Source organism: Rhinolophus sinicus, chromosome 15, assembly GCF_057876585.1.
Source record: "Rhinolophus sinicus isolate RSI-liver-muscle chromosome 15, RSI-T2T, whole genome shotgun sequence".
In the NCBI taxonomy this organism is placed as follows: Eukaryota; Metazoa; Chordata; class Mammalia; order Chiroptera; family Rhinolophidae; genus Rhinolophus; species Rhinolophus sinicus.
In genome coordinates this window covers 36,027,935-36,048,915 of record NC_142515.1, presented here as the reverse complement: position 1 = coordinate 36,048,915, position 20,981 = coordinate 36,027,935, and the positions used below count along the sequence as shown (strand labels likewise).

The 20,981-nt window shown below is 32.7% G+C and overlaps 1 protein-coding gene across 1 annotated transcript in view; it reads left to right on the top strand.

Annotated features, from left to right (window-relative positions):
- Positions 1 to 20,981, top strand: part of PCDH15 (protocadherin related 15) — a 1,316,677-nt gene that overhangs the window by 1,172,695 nt on the left and 123,001 nt on the right. Inside the window, exons 25-26 of the mRNA XM_088791982.1 lie at positions 69 to 185; positions 19,384 to 19,524. Coding sequence (XP_088648108.1) covers positions 69 to 185; positions 19,384 to 19,524 — 258 coding nt within the window. The remainder of the gene's footprint in view (positions 1 to 68; positions 186 to 19,383; positions 19,525 to 20,981) is intronic.

The following is a 20,981-nucleotide window of genomic DNA, read 5'->3' as shown; positions in this document are numbered from 1 at the left end:
AGCTGGTCAACTAACTGTACCTACCCCAGTTTCAACTGAAGCACTAAACTCTTAATTGTGTTTTACAGGATATGAATGATTATCCTCCAGTATTTAGTAAACGGATCTACAAAGGGATAGTGGCGCCAGATGCTGCCAAGGGTACACCTATCACAACTGTCTATGCTGAAGACGCAGACCCTCCTGTAAGTAGACAACCTTGATTGATGCTCTGAAATGCAGTGAGGAAAACCTTTAACATGCATAAATGAATGGCCCAGTTCCCAAGACAGCACAGGTGGTTTCTGAGCTTCACTCGGTTCACTCTCATACGTTTTATGTGCTCGTGCCTGTTGAACTACAGGTGCAGATCATATTTCAAATGATTATTATTGAATTTGGACAATTTGGGGTATGCTTTTTGCGTTACGAGACTTCAAAATGCACTATTTACCAATTTATCTAGTACTAATGATAAATGTATAGAGTCAGAATTGTCTACATTGGGAATCAGTATCATTTGAATTCTTTGTTTAGAAAAGTGTAAGATTACTTTAGTCAAGATAGGTTTCATCCTTATGTATTTTTCATTTTATTCATATGTGGCTATTTTGTTATCAAATTCTAAATCAACATATGGCATAATGATTATATTGAGTGTGCTAATCTTGGTAAACTAAAATCTTAATATGTCTTTTAGAACATATTTAATTGATGCTTTTATTATCCACATGTTTTCCTCTTTTGAGAGATCCCAAATTGCCTTTCAAGATTTAGGGTTTTCAATTAAAATGTCATAGCAGAAGTGAGGCAATTTTTTCTTTAAAGTATTAAAAATAGCATATATAAGTAATAGTAGCTATATAAAAATCATTTTTATAAATAACTTGAGTACTTTATAAATCTTAATTATTTATTCTCATAGTAGCCAAATAATAAACACTTACATATCTAACTTAGAGTGAGCTCACACTATATGTCAGTAGCTGATATATTCTAGAAAAATGTTAAAAGTATTAAATGAACCAGTTTAGAAAAGTAATAAAATAGAAAATTCCTGAAATTTATAGTGATTACAAAGTTCTGTTCCATATTACTAATATGAATTGCGTTTATGTAATGCTGTTTATTTAGTGGAAGCTGAATGGCAGTCGTAACATATTTTAGCTTCACTTGTGACAAGCTATATAAAGTCTTTTGTGACTAAAGGTCTTGAAAAGTAATAATGTTAACATGAAAGCAATGACCTTTCACTCAGAAGCTCCTTTTCTCCAGTGTTAAAACGTCTTTGAAACATTTATTGCGTCTTGGGAAATATGATAGACAACATTTCATAGCCTTGAACACACCGATAGAGATGGTGAATGTGAAGTTGGTGGTTTGTCTGCTTTTTAAGTAAACTGTCAGAGATACAAAATACTTTGATGTTAGGAATACACATTCAGTTCTATTCAAGATGTGTTTTGAGCACCAATTCCATATGGTCATTGTACCAACCAGTTTTTGCTCTCCGGAAGCGGATTCCAATCTTAGAGGAAAAACAGAACTGCACATCGAAACTATAACACACTATATTAAATGAGTGTAAGCAAACACAGCATCTTAAAATGATCATATTGCTGAGAAATTTTCATTATTGCAGAATTTAAGATAGTAAAGTTTAATAGCATTCATGATGAAAGCCTGAAAGTAAGCCTGCTTGTCACCTATGTGGGACAGACCTCAAAGCCTTATGCTAGTGTGGATGGCAGAATCCTCACTTCACCTTTAACACCTATAACCTTGGTACATGGTTTGTCCTTCAGGTCACTCTACCGATGTGAGAGAAGTTGTTTTAGTACTGTTGTCTGGTCTGTAAAGAACCTGCATTATTTAGAGAGAAGCCCCTCTTTTTACACGCTGAAGCTTTTTTATGGAAATTTACCAGGACTAAATTCCATATTTCTTTTAAAGAAGTTCTTAGGTTTTTTCACTCCCAATAGTAGTTTTTAGGATTTAATATCGAATGCTGGCTTTTTAGTAGATGAAAGGTGGGTGCTAGGCGTTTAGTTGGAATACTGAGCAAGCTTATTTAAGTTGGTGAACATATATGATATCAGTTTTAATCCTCGAAACACTAGCAATCTTTTGGCATAACTAGAATTTAGCATTGTGTTCTCCAATTGTTTCTGCAAATTGGGTCCCTTAAATTAGCCTAGTTCCAATTTGGCTGCACCTACACCAATTCAAAATAAAAGTTCAATTCCATAAAAATTTTCTGAAGATAGATTTTCAAAAATATTGTGATTGATTTGTACTTTTATTATTTTATGTTGGTGCCATAAATACAGAATAAGTATTTGTTGAATGAGCTTGCCAAATGTTTTCTACTCTGTTCCTATTATAAAAACTTTATTAAATGGAACAAAATAGTTTCAGTTTCTTTCCCTTCAGAGCTGTCAGTTCTACTACGTGGATTGTAAGTATCTATGGTGATGCTAAGTTTATTTAATGATGTCTCTGATAAACTAGAAAGTAATGTCCTTGAGGGAAGAAATGAAAACTTCCAGTTTGTGTCCCCATATCTAAAGCTACTTGGTACTTAGAAGTCTGTTAGGATTTGTTGAATAATTGAATAAATGAATATGTAAACAGTTACTTCTATGCTATTCAGAATTGATAAATTGTCAGTTCTTCAGATATTTAGTTATTTGTGACCCTGGGAAAATTTTTAATGTCTCTAAGCCTCAGATTAGCCATTTGAGGGCTGTGAAAATTAAATGGGGTGATGCATATATAATGCTTAGCACAACGTCTACACCCTCCGATAGTATGTATTGGTATAATTCATCAGTAACAATTTCATTTCCAGAGGTTGGCCACACCCATTTTAAACAAGAAAATAGCAATGACAAAATCTTGTGAAGTATCAGATAGAGAAACTGGGTAAGGTCTTAAAGCTGAGAGAGCATTGCTGCTGAATATAAATTAAGAATTATAAAATGCATGCCATGCAAAACTAAAGTTGTCTACAGGGAGAAAGAAAAATCTTCCAGGGATTTTTTTTTTTTCCCCCACTAAATTAAAGCTGTTAGGACTTTTATTCTCTGCCTTGCTTTTGTGACAGCACTGGCATTATGTAGTTCACCAGAGATACACATAGCAAATGACTGATCATTTTGGATATTAAAATTTGCTAACCTTTTTCTTTTGCTCACCAGAGACTTCTCATTCTAAACTGTCATAAAACACAAAACTGCAAGTATTTGTTGCGTATTACCATGAGTGCCAAAATAATGTGTATATATTTTAAGCGTTGTTAACACTTTGGTCAACGTTGCTCAAGCAATAGTTTGCTGTAATCAAACGGACGCATTGATGGTAACCACTTTGAGCACCTCTTGTAATTGCAGAAGTCAAGTGTGACTTGTATTCGTCTTTTGTTATCAGTATATATTAATACAGTGTTTTTTTTTTTCCTTTCTTAAAATGTGTATACATTTTTTGGCACCCTCTGTATTTAGTCTTTCTGAAGCTACTGGTCAAACCCCATGATTCAAGAGTTCTCTTTGTGGGCAGAGTAAATGCCTGACAGAATAGTGTCCTTTGTGATCAGATGGACATGGAAAAATTGGGATAAATAAATGAAGTTCACATTTTGTTCATTTCCAACAAAGTATTAGGGACCCATGCAGGATTGCCTTTTCCTGGTTGTACCATTCTTTCTATTTCATGCATTTTAGGAATTTGTAAGGTTCTTGTCTGAGGTGAAGCATTAAAGCAGTAATTTGAACATGTTTAATATTAGCAATTTTAAAAAACATTTTATTTGCATATAATAATATAAGAACTATTAGACATCAAATACTTCTTTTTCTAGGCTTTGATGTTGATTTATGAAATAAATATGCTCCATAAAAAAGGTCTTATAAGTTCCCAATAACAACTGACTTTAAAATCAGTGAGTATTCTAACTATACTATTTTTAGAGAATATTTTTATAAAGGGACAATAATTGCAAATGTGAGGTATTGTTTCTCCCTCTGTTGAGATTCTGAGAGTTATACCAGCCTTTCAGAGTTTAGAGAAGCTACCCGAGAATTTACTTTTAAAGTGTTCTCACAGGTGGTTTTAACACCCTTCTCAACCATTCAAGGGCAGTTTTGTTGATCTCTAGAGATTAAAAAAGATAGTTTTTATGATGCATATTTTGTGTTTTATTAAAATGTGATGTCACCAAATAATGTCACATAATCATAATGATATCAAAATGCTTAACCTTACAAAAAGGTATTTGTTTGCAATCTATTAGCAGAGGACATAACAGTAAAATAAAAGCAACAATCATCTTTATGATTTGCTGCTTGTTTTGTGTGCAATAGTTAAAACTATTCAAGGCCAGGGATATCATAAGATTGTATTTTTATCTCCAGATAATATAGCTGTCCTGTATCATATTTTATTGATATCTCCACAGATCTATTTTTCATCACTCACTACCACTGGCTTGGTCATTATGCTGCATTGATTTAGGTTATTGCTAGCAATGTTGCAGAAACTCTGGTTTTAAAGATCAGTGCCTATTAACCATATTTGCTGAATCTGGAGCATGTCAAGGGAATGCACAGGGCTCAATGTTTTTTTGTTTCTGGGTTGTTGTTTTCCTTCACATCAAAGCTGTTACAGACAATCGAGAACTGTTTTCATGATGTATGTTAGCTTGTGAAAATGGAGCCAATGGAGCCCCAGCCTTAGTCCCTTTGGTCTCAGATCCTTAATTAGGAAGTGCACCATGAATCAGTTGGGACTTGATCTATAAAATGACAATGGGTTATAATTAGATTTGAAAGTGTAAATGAGTACAAAAGGGAAGGTTTTATGAGCAAGTTTATACATAATACATGTCTAGAAAAGGCTTATCTAAGAGTTTTAAGGATCTGTGTGATTTTCTTTCCTTTTTGTAGCATATAGATTTCTTTCAACAATTATATTAGTAACATTACTTGAAATTGATATTAGATTTAACTGTTTCCGATGTAAATGTTGCTCTTCCAATTAAGAAACCGCCATGCTTACTGGAGATAAAGTGATGGCTTACAGCCTAAATTATGTGCTTTATTTTGAATTTCTGGCCAAGGAAAATGGGAACGGATGCTTTGAAACAGTATCTTGGCTTCTCATGAACTGGATTCTTGCCTTCATACTCTCAAAGCCAGACCATGGTAACTGTTGGTCTTGTTGTTATCTACTTCACAGTTATTCCATTTCCTTGAATGATAGCTATACTTAGGCTGTAGACTACAATCAAACATGCACCTGGCACAATATAGACACTTCATAATACTTACTGAATAAATCAATCAAAAAGCATTCATTGTGGACATCATAAATAAAAATCTGACAATATAGAGACAGAGATAAAGCCATGATAGAGTGTATGAAAAGTGCCAAGAAATGCTATAGTTATTCTGATAATGAGTAAATGAATGTGTCTGTTGTAGTCAGAGCCTGCAATGGATAGGAATTCAACTTTTAAAAATGTAGAGATTTCATTTAAGTCAAGGTAGAAAAAACTGGCAGAGGACATGTATCCAAATATTGTAGGGTCAAAAACATTTATTTGATATTCATGAATTTGTGTAATATGATTAGAACTATGTATGATTCAGTAAACATTAACTATTAAAAAAAATACATTAGGGCTGTCTTCAGAGACATTTGGGGACAAGAAATGTGTAAGATAGGTTTTTATGAACCCCATTTTAATATATAGAAAATGGAAGCTTGCTAATGACATAAACAGGGCAATGACAAAATCAAATCTACATTTTAGAAGAATTGCTTCCCTGTGATATGCAGTCCTCCTTGGGTGAGATAATAAATGAAAACCAGGAGATGAGTTAGCAGCTATTGCTTTCCTTTAAGTATGAAAAAGACAGGATGGACAATGGAAATGATGAAAATGGAAATGCTTATAAGTCATTGAAATGGAAAAAATAATAGTGATTGGGCAGGAGGTTGAAGATTAGAAACAGAACACACAATCAAGAGTTTCTAGCTGGAGTGATAATGGTATTTATGATATTTGTTGATAGAAATAAGGTAGGTAGAAAAGAAAGCTATTTTAAGGAGTAAATGATGAGATTAAATTAGGACCAATTAAATTATAAATGATTTCAAAACATCTAAGTGCAACCATCTACAGAATGACAAAGTTGTCCAATTCTCTCTCCTGGGCATGGAGGCTGAGAGAACTAAGTCAGGACATAGCCGATGAAAGAGTAATACTCACTAGATCTATCCAGGAACCATAATGCCAGGGCTGGCAGGGAACTTTCCTCTTGCCCAGGGTTATAGGTCCATCATAGGAGTATATAACACTTAGTGCTGAAAGGAAGTTGACAGAAGATGGCAGTATGGGCCAAGATTCTCTTGCATATAGATCAGTGTACCATGAAGAAGACCTGAAACAGATATCAGGTGGCCACAGATGCTTTGATCTAATGCCCTGATGATCCGGCTGCAATGAGGGGGCCAGGGATGGGTCAGCCAGAAAATATGGAGTAAAAACATGGAAAAAAAATGTGCAATAAGAGCGACCTGAAAAGCAGGTGAAGCTATGAGACTAAATACATTTTTCGAGGGAGAAAATATAATAGATAAGAGAGAAACTTGGAAATAAATCTTTAGGTCATGGCTTTTCGAGGATGGGCCAGAAGTGGAGAGTGGAAAAAGCCAGAGAAAGACTCAGAAGACAGAATAAAAATCTGCTAGCAATGAAGTTCAGAAAAAAAAGAAAAAAGAAAGAAAGAAAATTTCAATGCAGGAAATACATTAAATGGTAACGGATTATTATTACTTTTTTTTACAGACATAGCAAGAAGAATGAAATCAAGCTAAGTAAAAGACCATAGTTATATTGATTAGAAACTCATGGGTACCCTTCATGTTAAGTTGGCCTCTCCTGTAGCTCGCCATTTTAGTTTCCATGTGTCTGAGTTATTTTGGGGTATGATTTTTATGTGTATGTCAATTTTTGTTTTTGATCCTATCAGTTTATTTTTACTACATTTTCTTTGGAAAATGACTTATGTGCTTTCTCTATAAATGCTATTTATAACATTGTAGTTATATTTCCAGGACATATTTACAACTGCTTATACTTATTTCTAGCCTATATATGATTTATGCCATTCCTTTTATTTTCTGACTCATACATTTTTAAGTTCTTCATTTTGTTACATCTCTTGGTTTACCCATATATGCCTTACAGTTTTTTTAGAATGATATATACCTTATGAGTTCTGATATGAACTCATGAAATTTGCTTTTGCTTATACATATAACATAAACCTTGACAATTAGACTCTTGGTTTCAAATCAAATTTTTGTCTTTTAAAATTATATACTTGTATATGCTTTTCCAGTATTTTCCAGTGTTTATCATTGAATTATGAAGCTATATTAATTTTCTTAATTTTTAGGTTTTTTTTCTTTCTGCCTTTTTTGTAAGATTCTCTATTCTTAATATTAAATGTTTTTACTAGTATATACTTAGATATTTTCTTCTCAGTATTAATTGTCTGGTATATGATGCCCCCTCTCTATCCACAACCCTATATAGTTCACCAGCCCAAGAAAGTTTTAAGTGGCTTCAAGAGTAAGGGCTCTAAAGTGAGATTGTCTGGTTTCAACTCCTAAAGCTCTTACTGACTAGCCTTGTAACCTTGGGCAATTCACTTAGGCAGTCTGTCCCTCAGTTCTTATATTTGTAAAATGCAATTAAAAAAGATAATGTAACTGAAACTCTGTACTCCTTGAACAGCAACTCTCTATTTGCCCCTTCCATAGAAACCACAATCCTGCGCTTTGCTTCTATGAGTTTAACAATTTTAGATACCTCATATAAGTGGAATCATACTGTCTTTTTCCTTTTATGACTGGCTTGTTTCACTTAGCATAATATGAACTCAAGGTTCATCCATATTGTGTCAAACGTCAGAAGTTTATTCTCTTTGTAAGGCTGGAAAATATTCTATTGTATGTATATGACACATTTGCTTTATCTACTTCTCCACTGATGGACATTTATTTCCTCATCCTAGCTGTTGTGAATATTGCTTCAATGAGCAAGGAAGTGTAAATATCTCTTTGAGATCCTGATCTCAATTATTTTGTATATATTCCTAGAAGTAGGGTTGTTGGATCATATATCAGTTCAATTTTTAATTCTTCTGAGGGACCTTCATACTGTTTTACATAGTGGCTATAGCATTTTACATTCCTACCAACAATTGGAATGAGGGTTAGAATTTCTCCACATCCAAACTACCATTTGCTACCTTTTTTCTTTTTTCCTTTATTTTCCCTTTTTATGAGAATAGCCATCTTAACAGGATGAGGTAATGTCTCATTGTGTTTTTGATTTTCAGTTTCCTAATAATTAATGATGTTGAGCATCATTTCATATACCTGTTGGCAATTTGGTATGTCTTCTTTGGAGAAATCTTTATTCAAATTTTTCATCAATTTTTTAGTCAGATTATTATTATTTTTTAGTTATTGTTCTAGAGATTTGTTCTTCAACATTAAGCCTATAGTTAACAATACTGTATTGTACACTTAATAATATGTTAAGAGGATAGTTTTCATGTTAAGTGTTCATCCCACAATGGGAAAAAAAAAAATAGTTCTTACTTTGTAGGATAGATGTGAGAATTACATGATATAATTTATGTGGAGTAGTTTGTGCCTGCTATATAGTCAGTACTTAATAAACATTATTTATCATTTGTTTGTTTGTTTTCTAAGATCTTTTTTTCATATTTTGAGTCCCTGATATATGTGCTCTATGTTTATTGTTTGTATACTATTACCTTATTTTTGTCCTTTTCTTCTGTGTTCTGGGAAAACCTATAAAGGCCAAAGGTCCAGCAAATCAAGAATGCAGTTTGTGTGTGTGTGTGTGTGTGTGTGTGTGTGTGTGTGTGTGTGTGTGGTGGCATTCAGGAAAATTTTAGTGTCAGGATTATCAGTTATATTGGGGACTATCACATCAGAGATTCCCATATAGGTGTGATCATTATTAAGTATGAAGTGTCCTATGAAATTCTTGCACAGCAGGATTTCATGAACACATAGCAACAGGATTGAAATGTCAGAAGCTAATAATGCTCAGTAAAACTAGTAAGAAAAAGAAAATAATACCATTACATAAAATTTAAAAAAAAATAAAAGTGCACACAGTAGCATCAATTATGTTTTCCTACTCAAATGATGCATAGTAAACAATACCAAAACATCACTAGCTCATTATAACAAAGATTTATATTTGTAATCAAGGGCCTCTGAAGCAGTTGGACAGGCAGGCCTTGGCTTTAGGCTGAAGGTTGAGCTCATGTCTACTCCACATGCCTCCTCCTTCAGGGACACATGACTAATCAGACCTGCTCTTCACACAGTGAAGAGTGGGATCAAAAGAGAACTTGTCTAAACACAGGATCACCTGTAAAACTTCTGGTTGTGTGTCAGAGTCCCTCACATTCCACTGACCAAAGCAAGTCACATGGCCAAGCCCAAAATCTTTGGGAAGTAGAGGAAAACAGAATGGATACTTGTTTAAAATAATGCAACACACCATAGCAATCCAGTTGAAAGATACTCCCTAAATGCATTCAAATGATTGCCTTTGATGGAAGGAGGTAGGAGTGAGTGAGGATAAATTAAGATAAGAAATGAGGAGTAAATATGCCTAGCAGATCCATTGATGACAATGTTCCACAAATTATGGATTCTATTTAACTTCAATCTCTGCCCCTGTGGTACAAACAAAATAAAAAGCTCTCAATATTTATTACATGTGTGCATATCCAATATCGGTTAAGGGGACTACATTAAGTATTAAGGATTAAAATGTTCATGTTTCCTGCCTTAGAATTTCAAACATAAAGAGGTAGCAATTAATCAAAAATCAATCACATAAATAAAAATAACAAACTGTGAAAAGCTCTAAGAAATAAAGCCTTAGGGTGCTGTAAAACCAGACAAGAGGGAGCCTGATTTTGCCTGTTAAAGCAAGGAAGTTAATGGAAGACTCAGTGCTGAGATCTGAAAGATAAGGAGATGTTTCCAAGGCAAAGTGGAATGGCAGAAGAATTGAGGCCCTCAGGGAGGAAGAAAACTAAGTTTCGAAAACCAAAAGGAGGCAGTTTGTCAGAAGGCTGGAGGGGTAAATGAGTCAGAGCTTATGGAGTATGGTAGACAAGAAGACAGTGTCACTCTGTCTTATTTCATCCTCAGAAAAAAATGGGAGGGTTTTAGGCAGAGGGGACAGGATCACTAACTACTGGCGCTAGTTCAGATTCATTGCTATTTTTGGTTTTATGAGTTAGTTATGGTGAGGGAAGTTGAATGTGTGCCCTCTGTTATCTTTATACATTTAAAAAAACATATCTAAATGAAGAAATCTTATAGGAATATGTTGTTATTTGAAGTCTGTAGGGGATTGAATTATGTTAGCCTTTGAAAAACGTATTTCCAAAAAGAGTTAGTGGTAAATAATCTTGAAGCAAATATTTCTTAAGATCGTTAATAGTTATGTTAACGTAATGTCTGTGGAAACTGAATCATATGCAGGCAGTATATTAAATCAGTTACATATTGCATAAGGAACTTCTCTATAAGAGAGTTGGCCCACTATGTTTTTGAAATACAATAGGCACTTCAGGTGTTAAAAAGCAGGGTTCAGGAGAAAAAGAAAGAAAAGCATTTGATCTCAGCAGTTACATAGAGAGTTGGATCTGCAGTTTTTCCTAGTCTCTTTTAAGGATACCATGGCATTCAGTTAAATCCACTGAAAAAAAAAAAAAAAGCAACCAAACCACTTTGTAGTACTCCCTGATGCTAATTTATATTTGGGAGCTTTGTTGAATTATGCTGTTACAAAATAAATCAGATTAGTTGCCTTCAAAGATGTCAGGAGAAAGAATTTTGGAAACCACATCAGGAAGAAAAATCTTTGTGTACTTGGAAACAAATTACTTAATGTTTGCAAGTAATGATAATAATAGGTTTAGCATTTCCAGACATAATGTGATTGACATTATTATGAAGAAAATTACATGGATCTGAGTAGGTAATTTCTTGGTAATTATGTATTTAAGAAAAATGACTAAATCAAGATATCCCCTGATATTAAGAATTTATTATTTTTGGTCCATTATAATCTCATTGAAATTCCATATGTTTGCAAGGTTAGAACATCTTTCATACAGAACTCCAATTAACTGTAATGTAATTAATTACATTCTCACCATCATTAAGTCAAAACATACTGTGTTTAACACTCACTATACAAATGGAAATCAAAAGTAAAATGTACTGAATAGTAAAAAAAAATAATTGAAATCTCAAGGTGATATTTTTGTAATAAATTTACATTTATTCTGCTATAATAGTTATACGCACCTTGTTAATGTATAGAAATATGTTGCTTTTTGGCTTAAAAAAAATAATGTAAGCACCATCATGACAGGATATTTTTTGTTTGTCATGTTCCCATCATCTAGAAAACTTTCCAGGCTCAGAATATTAGTATATCACAATATTACTATATATACTGAATAAATTACTATTCCAGCAGTATTGTCTTGTACTAATATTTACTGAGTTTTACACATATCAGTTTTAGAAGATAAGAGAACTTCACAAAGTTGAAATGATGCTTTTCACATTTTGGAAACCACACAATATTTAAATAAGTAACATACTATCCCAAATTATATTTGAAAAATATACATGAACAAACAAACCAATTAATTCATTTAATAGATGTCATAAATCATGTCCTTCCTGAAAGCTATTAGGATTGGCAAACATCCCCATAGTCCCTTAAAGCTGTTGACTAATGTCACTAGTGTTGGTGTTTGTATTTAAGTAGGAAAAATGATATTGTACACATAATCCTTTAAGTTGCAAAAAGAAGTTACTAAATTTCTTTAAACCTAATTTCCATATAAGAATAATATGACCACTTCGTTGGATTGTTGCTTGCATTTAATGAAGAATGAAAACACTTAGCTAATGTCAGGCCAGTGGATTTTAGTTAATATTTCCTCCTCCTCAATCTTGTTTTCGGGGTGGTAGCGAAAATGCCTAACTTTGTCTCTGGTTTGGAACAGTGTTTGTATCCTCATCGTTTGTGAACTTTAGGACATCAGTGCGTTGGACGCATGAAGTAACTTTTGTGTCATCTATGACATTATAAAACTTGAGAATAAAGTTTTCATGAAAATGCCATGCTAATAGGGTCTTTACAATCCCCCCAAATTAATATGTGCATATTTTAATAAACTTCTTACCAAAAATTTTTCAGGATATTTTGTTTAAATAGGCATCTTTATGTCACTTAATAATGTTACATGTCTACTTTTATCTCCCAGAGCTTAAAATATAGTATTCAAAATCTTGACACATAAATTAAATTGTAGTTTGTCCATTTAATACTCAAATGATATACCAGTTCCAACCCCAAATATAACACAATTGTTACACTATCAATAAACCAAAATATTTTAAGGCACATCACATTTTCATATGTAAATGTCTACATAGGTATAAAGTCCACTTGACTATAAATTTGAAGATCTGTACTCTGGTTCCAGCACCTTCATTTAGTACACCCATGCTTAGCCTTTATAACTTTATCAGAAATGTTAGTAGATAATCGTGTTATCAGTGTACCTTTTATCTTCCCCATCTGACTAAATATGAGGCCCATAAATACAGAAGCATTTCTTTTTCACTGTTGCCTATCATCTTGAGAGATGAATATGAATAGTTATGAGTGGGTATCTATAAGCAATTAGATATTGGTGGTTTTTAAATAAAAAATTGTCAACAATTTAACCACATTCTGAGTTAAGTAAATTTTTAGAGATCCTCTAAACCACATAGACCTTACCTTTGTAGCTATGATTCTTGCAATCACCAAAAATATTTCTCAGAAATTTCAGTATCCTTCAACAAGTTAACCCACTGTGTAACTAAGATTTAATATATTGTGCAGTGTAGTTAGTATAAGAAAATGTCATCTATATTTTATTAATATAGATCATGTGAGGATTCATTTATTAGAAAAATCCACAGGATTATGTCATTATTTTAAAGGATGGCTTAGCATCAGAATGTGTTGACAATAATAGGAAGTAACACAGAATATAAGGACAGAAGCTGAGAGTAGGGAAGATATAGGTAGTGTTTTACATTCAGCCAACCCAGGAAAAAAAAAGGAAGGAAGGGGGGAGGGGGAAAGGGAGAAGGAAGAGGAAAATAATAAATTTCATGATGATGGACGGTTTCATTTCTCCAATACTGTACTCAGGAATCTTTTTGAAAGAATATTTATTCTCCACCAATCTTCCACGTTTTCAGAACTATGTTTTCATATGTTCTATTATTATCTCTTTTGTGAAGCCTCTTCCCTTAATAAAACTCACTGATGTCATCCTTACATCCTTTCTGCTCTCAAAAAATGTACGTGTAGTTACTGCAAATAGGAACCTGAGTTGTATACACTTTCAACTATAGGGGGAATAATGCACGTAACAATCCCATTATAATTATGTAAATGATGCCACCAAGAATTATGCATCCTAGCAGCTCAGGATACACATATGGTAATAATTGATCCTGTTATATTTTAAGCATTCGCTTAACAAATTATTGACTTCTTAAATAATAGCAAGCCAAAAAAAAAAAAAAAAAAATCACCGCTTCATAGTAGCTCACAGTCAATGAACAGAGATGCAAACCCATAAACAAATGAATACATCACATGAATTCCAATAAAGATACATACCATTTAAAAAAAAAAAAAAAAAGAAATATTGACTCACAGTGATATGTAAATGGTATATACAGTGGAGGTGTCATTTGAGACCTGAATGTTAGAAGAAACTAGCTATGCAGGAATGTTTTAGGTAGAGTGAATGACAAATGGAAAAGTGCTGAGGTAAGAGTGAGTTTTTTGTTTTATAAAGCCAATATAGTGTAATTATTTTTAATGAAAATCAGGAAAGAGGACATGTGAAATGAACTCTATCTCTCCCACTCCACTGTGAATTTATTCATTTTGTACTCTTCAGAACTCAGCAGTTTCCAGTTAGCAAATGTGTTAAATGAATGAACGGATGAATGAATGTAGCTCACATAAAATGAGTGTTACCTAGAATTAACCCTGGTATTGTAAAATATATGAGCTAGATGGGAATTAGGGAATGCATAATTTGTAAAATAATCAATTGCAAATATTTTGAACAGTTTTTAAAATTCTTTTTTTAAAATATGTCATATATGAAATAAATGTCTTATGATTTAGTTCTATAACACTAGTTTTATTTTTATTGTTGTTGTTTTTTAGCTAATTCAAATACACTTTGTCTGATGGCAAACAAACAGTCTTTTGGGATTTGTTCAAAATTATGGTAATTTCAATTGTCATATCTGATGTCAAGTAATGGTTTTTAGCATCCTTTAACGATTAAACTTCCAGTGATATCATGGTTCCGTTTTGAACATTTTGTTTAGGGAAATGTATTTCTCTAAAAAAGAGTGTATCACTAATTTGAAAATTCAGGAAAAATATCAAAGGATGTTTTGGTGAATGGAAGTTGACATTAAGAAAGATTGCTGTACCACCACCTCATTAGTCTTTTAAAATCATGGTTATCTGAAGTAACACTTGCTCCAATAGATGAGGTCGGCTGGATTTATGGAAATAGCTGTCATGATAAATGAAGAGGCTTCAAAAAAGTCATTATGCTATGCTCTCACATATCCTCATTTTCCATAAAATTTTAAAGAAAAAACTCATATTTACCCTTCAAAAGACTTCAAGAGGAATAATGATAGGAAACTCCATCTCTGCCCTTGCTGCCTGCTAAAAATAGTTTCTCTGCAGATGATTTAATCACTTTCCTATTTAATTAATGTTTATGTCTTGGTTAATTATTTATGTTTTTTATTTGATAATGCCTCTTCATAGTGGCCAAGTATATAGAGCAAAAATTTCGAAATTGTTTAAGTAGTGTTCTTTTTTTATGTGATATTCGATATATAGTATGAGAGTACCTACTAATTTCCCTTAAGTTATGTTGGATCAAAGTCTATTTTATATTCTCTATTTGAAATTTTACATTGCCTGAAATGGCAAAATACATTTTCTTTCATGAGATTAAAATGTCTGTGCTAAGGAAGAGACATTATAATTTGGCTAGTTGAACTGAAGAATAAAATTATATGGATTACTCTGGGTAGATATCTAAAGTCTGTGTTTTCCTTGATGGTGACCTAAACCAATCATATAATTTGTTTTATTCTTTTGAACCCTAGCATTCTCTCAAGATTTTCCAGTGTTTGATATATTTTAATATCAGTTGGAGCATCTGGGCACCTCTGACACATGGTTATTTATTCACTAAGTCATACATTCATTCAAATACTCCATGGGTGCCTATATGGGTCCACTATCATTCAAGGTGTTTACATAGAGACTCTACTCTTGTTAGCTTTTAGTCTTATGTGGGAGACAAACTCGGAAGAAATAAACAGATAGAATATATGTTATGAATTCATGTAGAGTTGCTGAAGAAAAATAAATTAGATTGACAATTTAGAGAGTGCCTGGGGAAGAGGAAGGTATATTTTGTAGCTGAAAATCTGGAAAAGAGTGTGATAACAATAAGGTGAAGACAATGAGGTAGGAGCGAGGACAACGTAGTAAAAGAGAAATGAGCAAAATGAAGTTAGGTAGGCAGAAACCAGATGTTTTCAGGATCTGATAGTGCTCCCCTCCCCCCCCAGTAAGGAGTTGGATTTAATTGTTGTGTGTGAGGAAAAATAATTGGGAGTTTAATCAAAGTTTATGAGATGGTTTACATTTTTAAAACTTTAATAGAATAAAAGTAGAATCACTTGTGTTCGCTGCAAGGAATACAGAGCTCTCCCCACCCCACCCCCTTATCTGTGGGAATACATTCCAAGACCTCCAGTGGATGCCTAAAAGCACAGATAGTTACAAACCCTGTATGTGTATATATATATATATATATATATATATATATATATATATATATATATATATAATGTGGTTTTTTCTATAAAAACATACATGCCTATGATAAAGTTTAATTTATAAATCAGCCATAGTAAGAGATTAACAATAATAACTAATAATGAAATAGAACAATCACAACAATGTACTATAATAACAGTAATGTGAATGTGGGTCCTCTGTTTCTCAAAATATCTTATTCTATTGTACCCACCCTTCTTGTAATGATATGAGATGATAAGATGCCTACATGATGAGATGAAGTGAGGTGAAGGTCATCGGCATTGGGACATAGCATTAGGCTGCAATTGACCTTCTGACATTATGTGAATAGCAGGATCATAAGTTTAGGATGATCTTGGATCATGGAGCCATGACAGTGTCCATCATTGGATATCAAGAGCAGACACTGTCGATGGTTGGGGATCCTTGATTGTTAAAGATTTTTTTCCCCAACATATTTTGGAAGAATATTGTAATCAGAACTTGTAATATTTTATTTATTTATTTTAATGCATCAACATGTTGCTGCAGAGGTTGTATTCCTTTAGTGATCATACAGGTGACTTTAATGCTGTATTACATCTGAAGATTGTATTCCCTATTTTTTAAAAAAATAATGGTTACTTGAACACAAGCACTGAAATACCAGACAGTAGATCTGATAACTGATACGGTTACTAAGTGACTAATGGGTAGGCAGCATACACAATGGATATACTGAACAAAGGGATGATTAAGGCTCTGGGCAGGACGACGTTGGATGGCATGAAATTTTATCACACTACTCAAAATGGTGTGCAATTTAAAATGTATGAATACTTTATTTCTGGAATTTTTCATTAATATTTCCAGATCTTGGTTGACTGAAAGTAATCATAACTGCAGAAAGTTGAATTGCAGATAAGGGGTGATACTATAGGTGGAGGGAGGATATGAGAAATGAGCTAGACATACATTAGAACATGCTTTTATTCAGGAATTGGCAGGACTCAATGATAATTTGGTTGTGGAGTGTGAGAGAAAGAGAAGGGATCAATTATCACCTCTAGGCTTTGAGAGATACCAACTTGGTAAAAGGTGGGTCCATTGACCTACAGTGATAGAGGTACAAGTTTGAGAGAGGATATCCAGATTCTGGTTTGGAGTATTTTGAGTTGAAAACAGGTCTATGTTGAAAACAGGTCTATAACTGTGTGGACTATTTTGGAGTTTAAATGATGAGAGGTTAGCCAGAAATGTAAACTTTGGAATTATGAATAAATAGAAGGTATTTAAAGGGATGGGACTAGAAGAGGTTTTAGAGGCTTTGAGTAGAGCTGGAAAAGATTGGAGGGCCTGTGACAGAACCTTAGAATACTCCAGGAGGAGCAGGAACAAGCAAAGCATTTGAAAACAGAGAAGCCATATAGGAAGAAGGAAAGGCAGAAGAGTGAAAAAATGTAAATAAAACAAATGTTCAAGGAGGTAGTGATCAACGGAAATGTGTAATGTATGAAAAAAAAAAAATGGAGTTACAGATAATAATTAGGAAATTAGACAAATCCTCAATGCTAACATGTGGGTCCTATAGCCAAATGTGATTCAGGAACCAACATGAACAACAAATTACATTCAAGCACAGTAATGAAGAAGATCAACAATATAAAGAACAATGTTCTCAGAACCATTCTTACATCTAAGTATCACTATGTCAACAGCCTATGGGGGCAGTGTCCTTAACTTGTTCATCAGAATGCCAAATAGAGGTGTTCTTCTCTAAAGAGTTTAGTGGTGTAATATATTGTCAGGGTTTGAAGTCCAACTAGCTCTACCACATACTGTCTCTGTGCCTCAGTTTTTTTACTTGAATCCTGGGACTGGCTTAAAATATGTACAGGCATTAAACACAGAAAAGATTATAGTGTCCACCCTAATGTCATCTTATATATTTCAAAATATAACCAATCTAAACTCTAATATAAGTGAGAGCATTCAACAAATTTTAACTGTCCCCGTTATAGTCTCCTTTTTAAAATTATCAAGTATTAATTTCATTCTTTAAAAATGATATTTTTGTAAGGGGGTTGAGGGGTGGGAGATGAGGGTATGGGGGATCAAATATATGATGATGGAAGGAGAACTGACTCTGGGTGGTGAACACACAATGGGATTTATAGATGATGTAATACAGAGTTGTACACCTGAAATCTATGTATTTTTACTAACAATTGTCACCCCAATAAATTTAAAAAATAAATTAAAAAAATATATTTTTGTTTGACATTTCAACTTATTTTGGATTATATCTGGAATACCTCAACATTATTTAAGCTTCAGTAAGCCTCAAGTTCATGAACTAAACAATGGGTGGCAGAATATACATGTATCATCTTTAGTAAGGTTCTTGCATATAATGAGTATTCAACAGATGTTAGCTATCATTATTTTACTATTATCATTATCATCATCAGTAGTAATGTTATTCTAAAGGATTGTTGTGAGGCTTAATTTATTTATTAAAAAAATGAGCATGGTAAACAGCACAGTGCAGATGGTGAATATTTTTTATTTCCTTCACTTCCATACCCATTCCTCCACTTTACCACAATCCTCCACACTTTATTACTCTCTGAGTTTCACAGAGTTCAAATAAGTATAATAAAATAAAATAAATTATCATTGTTTCAGATGATTAAATATTAAGCAGACATGGTGTTTAGGGCAGAAGGTGAGATTTATAAAATCAAAGGGAATTGGAAGAGCAGATAGTCAAGGCAACCGTTAATTTATTCTTTCACATAAATAATTTAAGATAACACATAGTAAAACTACTTCATATATTCAGATTGAGTTATCTTAAAGACATAAAGATTTATTTTTCTCTTTTTAAATATATATGTTTAATTAAATTTATTGACGTGATGATGGTTAGTAAAATTGCACAGATTTCAAGTATACAATTCTATAATACATAATTTATATATCACATTGTGTGCTCACCAACCAGAGTCAGTTCTCCTTCCATAACCATATATTTGACCCCCTTTACCCTCTTCTACCATCTTCCCTCCCCCTTACCCTCTGGTAACCACTAAACTGTTATCTGTGTCTATGAGTTTTTGTTTTTTTTATTTGTCTTGTTCCTTTGTTACTTTCAGTTTTATATCCTAAAAAATAGAGATTCTGCTACATCCCATACTGAGCGTATGAAGGTTGAAATATGATTTTTTTTACCTCTAAAAGGCCATGCATTTTACAAATCAGTTAACATTATCACTACACTTTGTTTTTATTTTGTGATGATTAATTAATATTATAAATTTTCATTTTAGGGATTACCTGCAAGTCGTGTGAGGTATAGAGTAGATGATGTTCAGTCTCCTTATCCTGCCACTATTTTTGATGTAGAAGAAGATTCTGGAACAGTAATAACTAGAGTCAATCTTAATGAAGAACCTACGACAATTTTTAAGGTCAGTGCAGTATTTTCCTAACATTGTTTATTTGATGTTTAACTTTTGATTGAGAGTTTGGTTTAATAGATAACTATACCTCTTTCATTTTTTCTTCTTTTTAATCTTTTAAAATTGAAAACAATATATATTTTGCTGCATGGACACAGAAAATACAGTTGAGTAAAAAGCAAAATAATAACTTGATATTTCACATCTTGGAGATAACTAGAATTTACCATTTAAATCTCTTTTCTTATGATGACATCCTATGCAAATACAAGTATACAAATATATATTTTAAAACAACATGATCATATTATTCATACTGCTTTTTAAACAATATATTACATATGCCAATACATGCTATTTTTTAATTGCTATTTGATGTTCTATTGTATAAATATACTATTCTGTTTTTTTTTGTTTTGTTTTTTGTCTAATACCTTTTTGTCAAATAATTAGGCTGTTTCCAATTTTTTTGTTTTAATAGTCTTTGTTTCATGAAACTTCTTGCTTCTTGTGCAAATATCATTTGCCACTTGACCGATATTTTTCCTTAAGAGAAGTACCCACAAGTAGAATTGCTAGAACAAGTTTACGTACTTGTGATTCGTTATACTTGTAAAAATATTAAAATAATACTAATGGTCCCTGTTATCATAACTAATCTATCTGTTAAATGTTTGAGTATTTCCATTTTCTATAGTTACTTATAAAAAATGTTGTCACTGTGAATAAAGCCTTTGACCCTACATTGGGGAATTTAATTCCCTTCACCAGTTACCCTTCTGAATATCAATGAGTACTACATCTCACATAATTTTATCACTGTTTGGAATAACTGTCCTCTTTGTAAAATTGTAATCCAAAGGTAAATTGTGGCTCTCAGGATGATCCTTGGTTATGGTTTCATGCTCTAGGTTGAATTACTTTAGATTAGTAACCTGCAGTTTCCAAAATAATATTCCAGAGAAACACATAGTTTGAAAATATTTATCATTTCTTAAAAGAAACATTAGAATTCTTCTTGACATAAAATAGCTTATCAAGGAAATTATAAATCATAAAAGCTATTTTAGTAATAAATAATATACAGCAATCACATCCTAAGACTAAGTTTGCATTATTTGAACAATTTTTGCTATGCAGTATGAACCATGTTTTATATGTTGCAATTGTTTTTAAGAGCATGTGTATCAAAGTGTGTTAAAGTATGAAGACTTCCAATTTTATCCTCCAGAGTAAGCATTTCTGCAATTAATTCACTGGAAAAATTAATTTCCTTTTATAAGCAAGCCACTTAGTTTTTTTGCTATAGATGTGACTGACTTTAACACTTTTTAAATAAATGTTGGTGCATATAATGACACTTCTTTTCACTGGAGGCACCAGTGGAATTGTGGAAGAGAATAGAGTTTATCATTGGAGAGATACAGTATCATATCCCTGTTTTACTGATAGGTTTTTATCAGAGA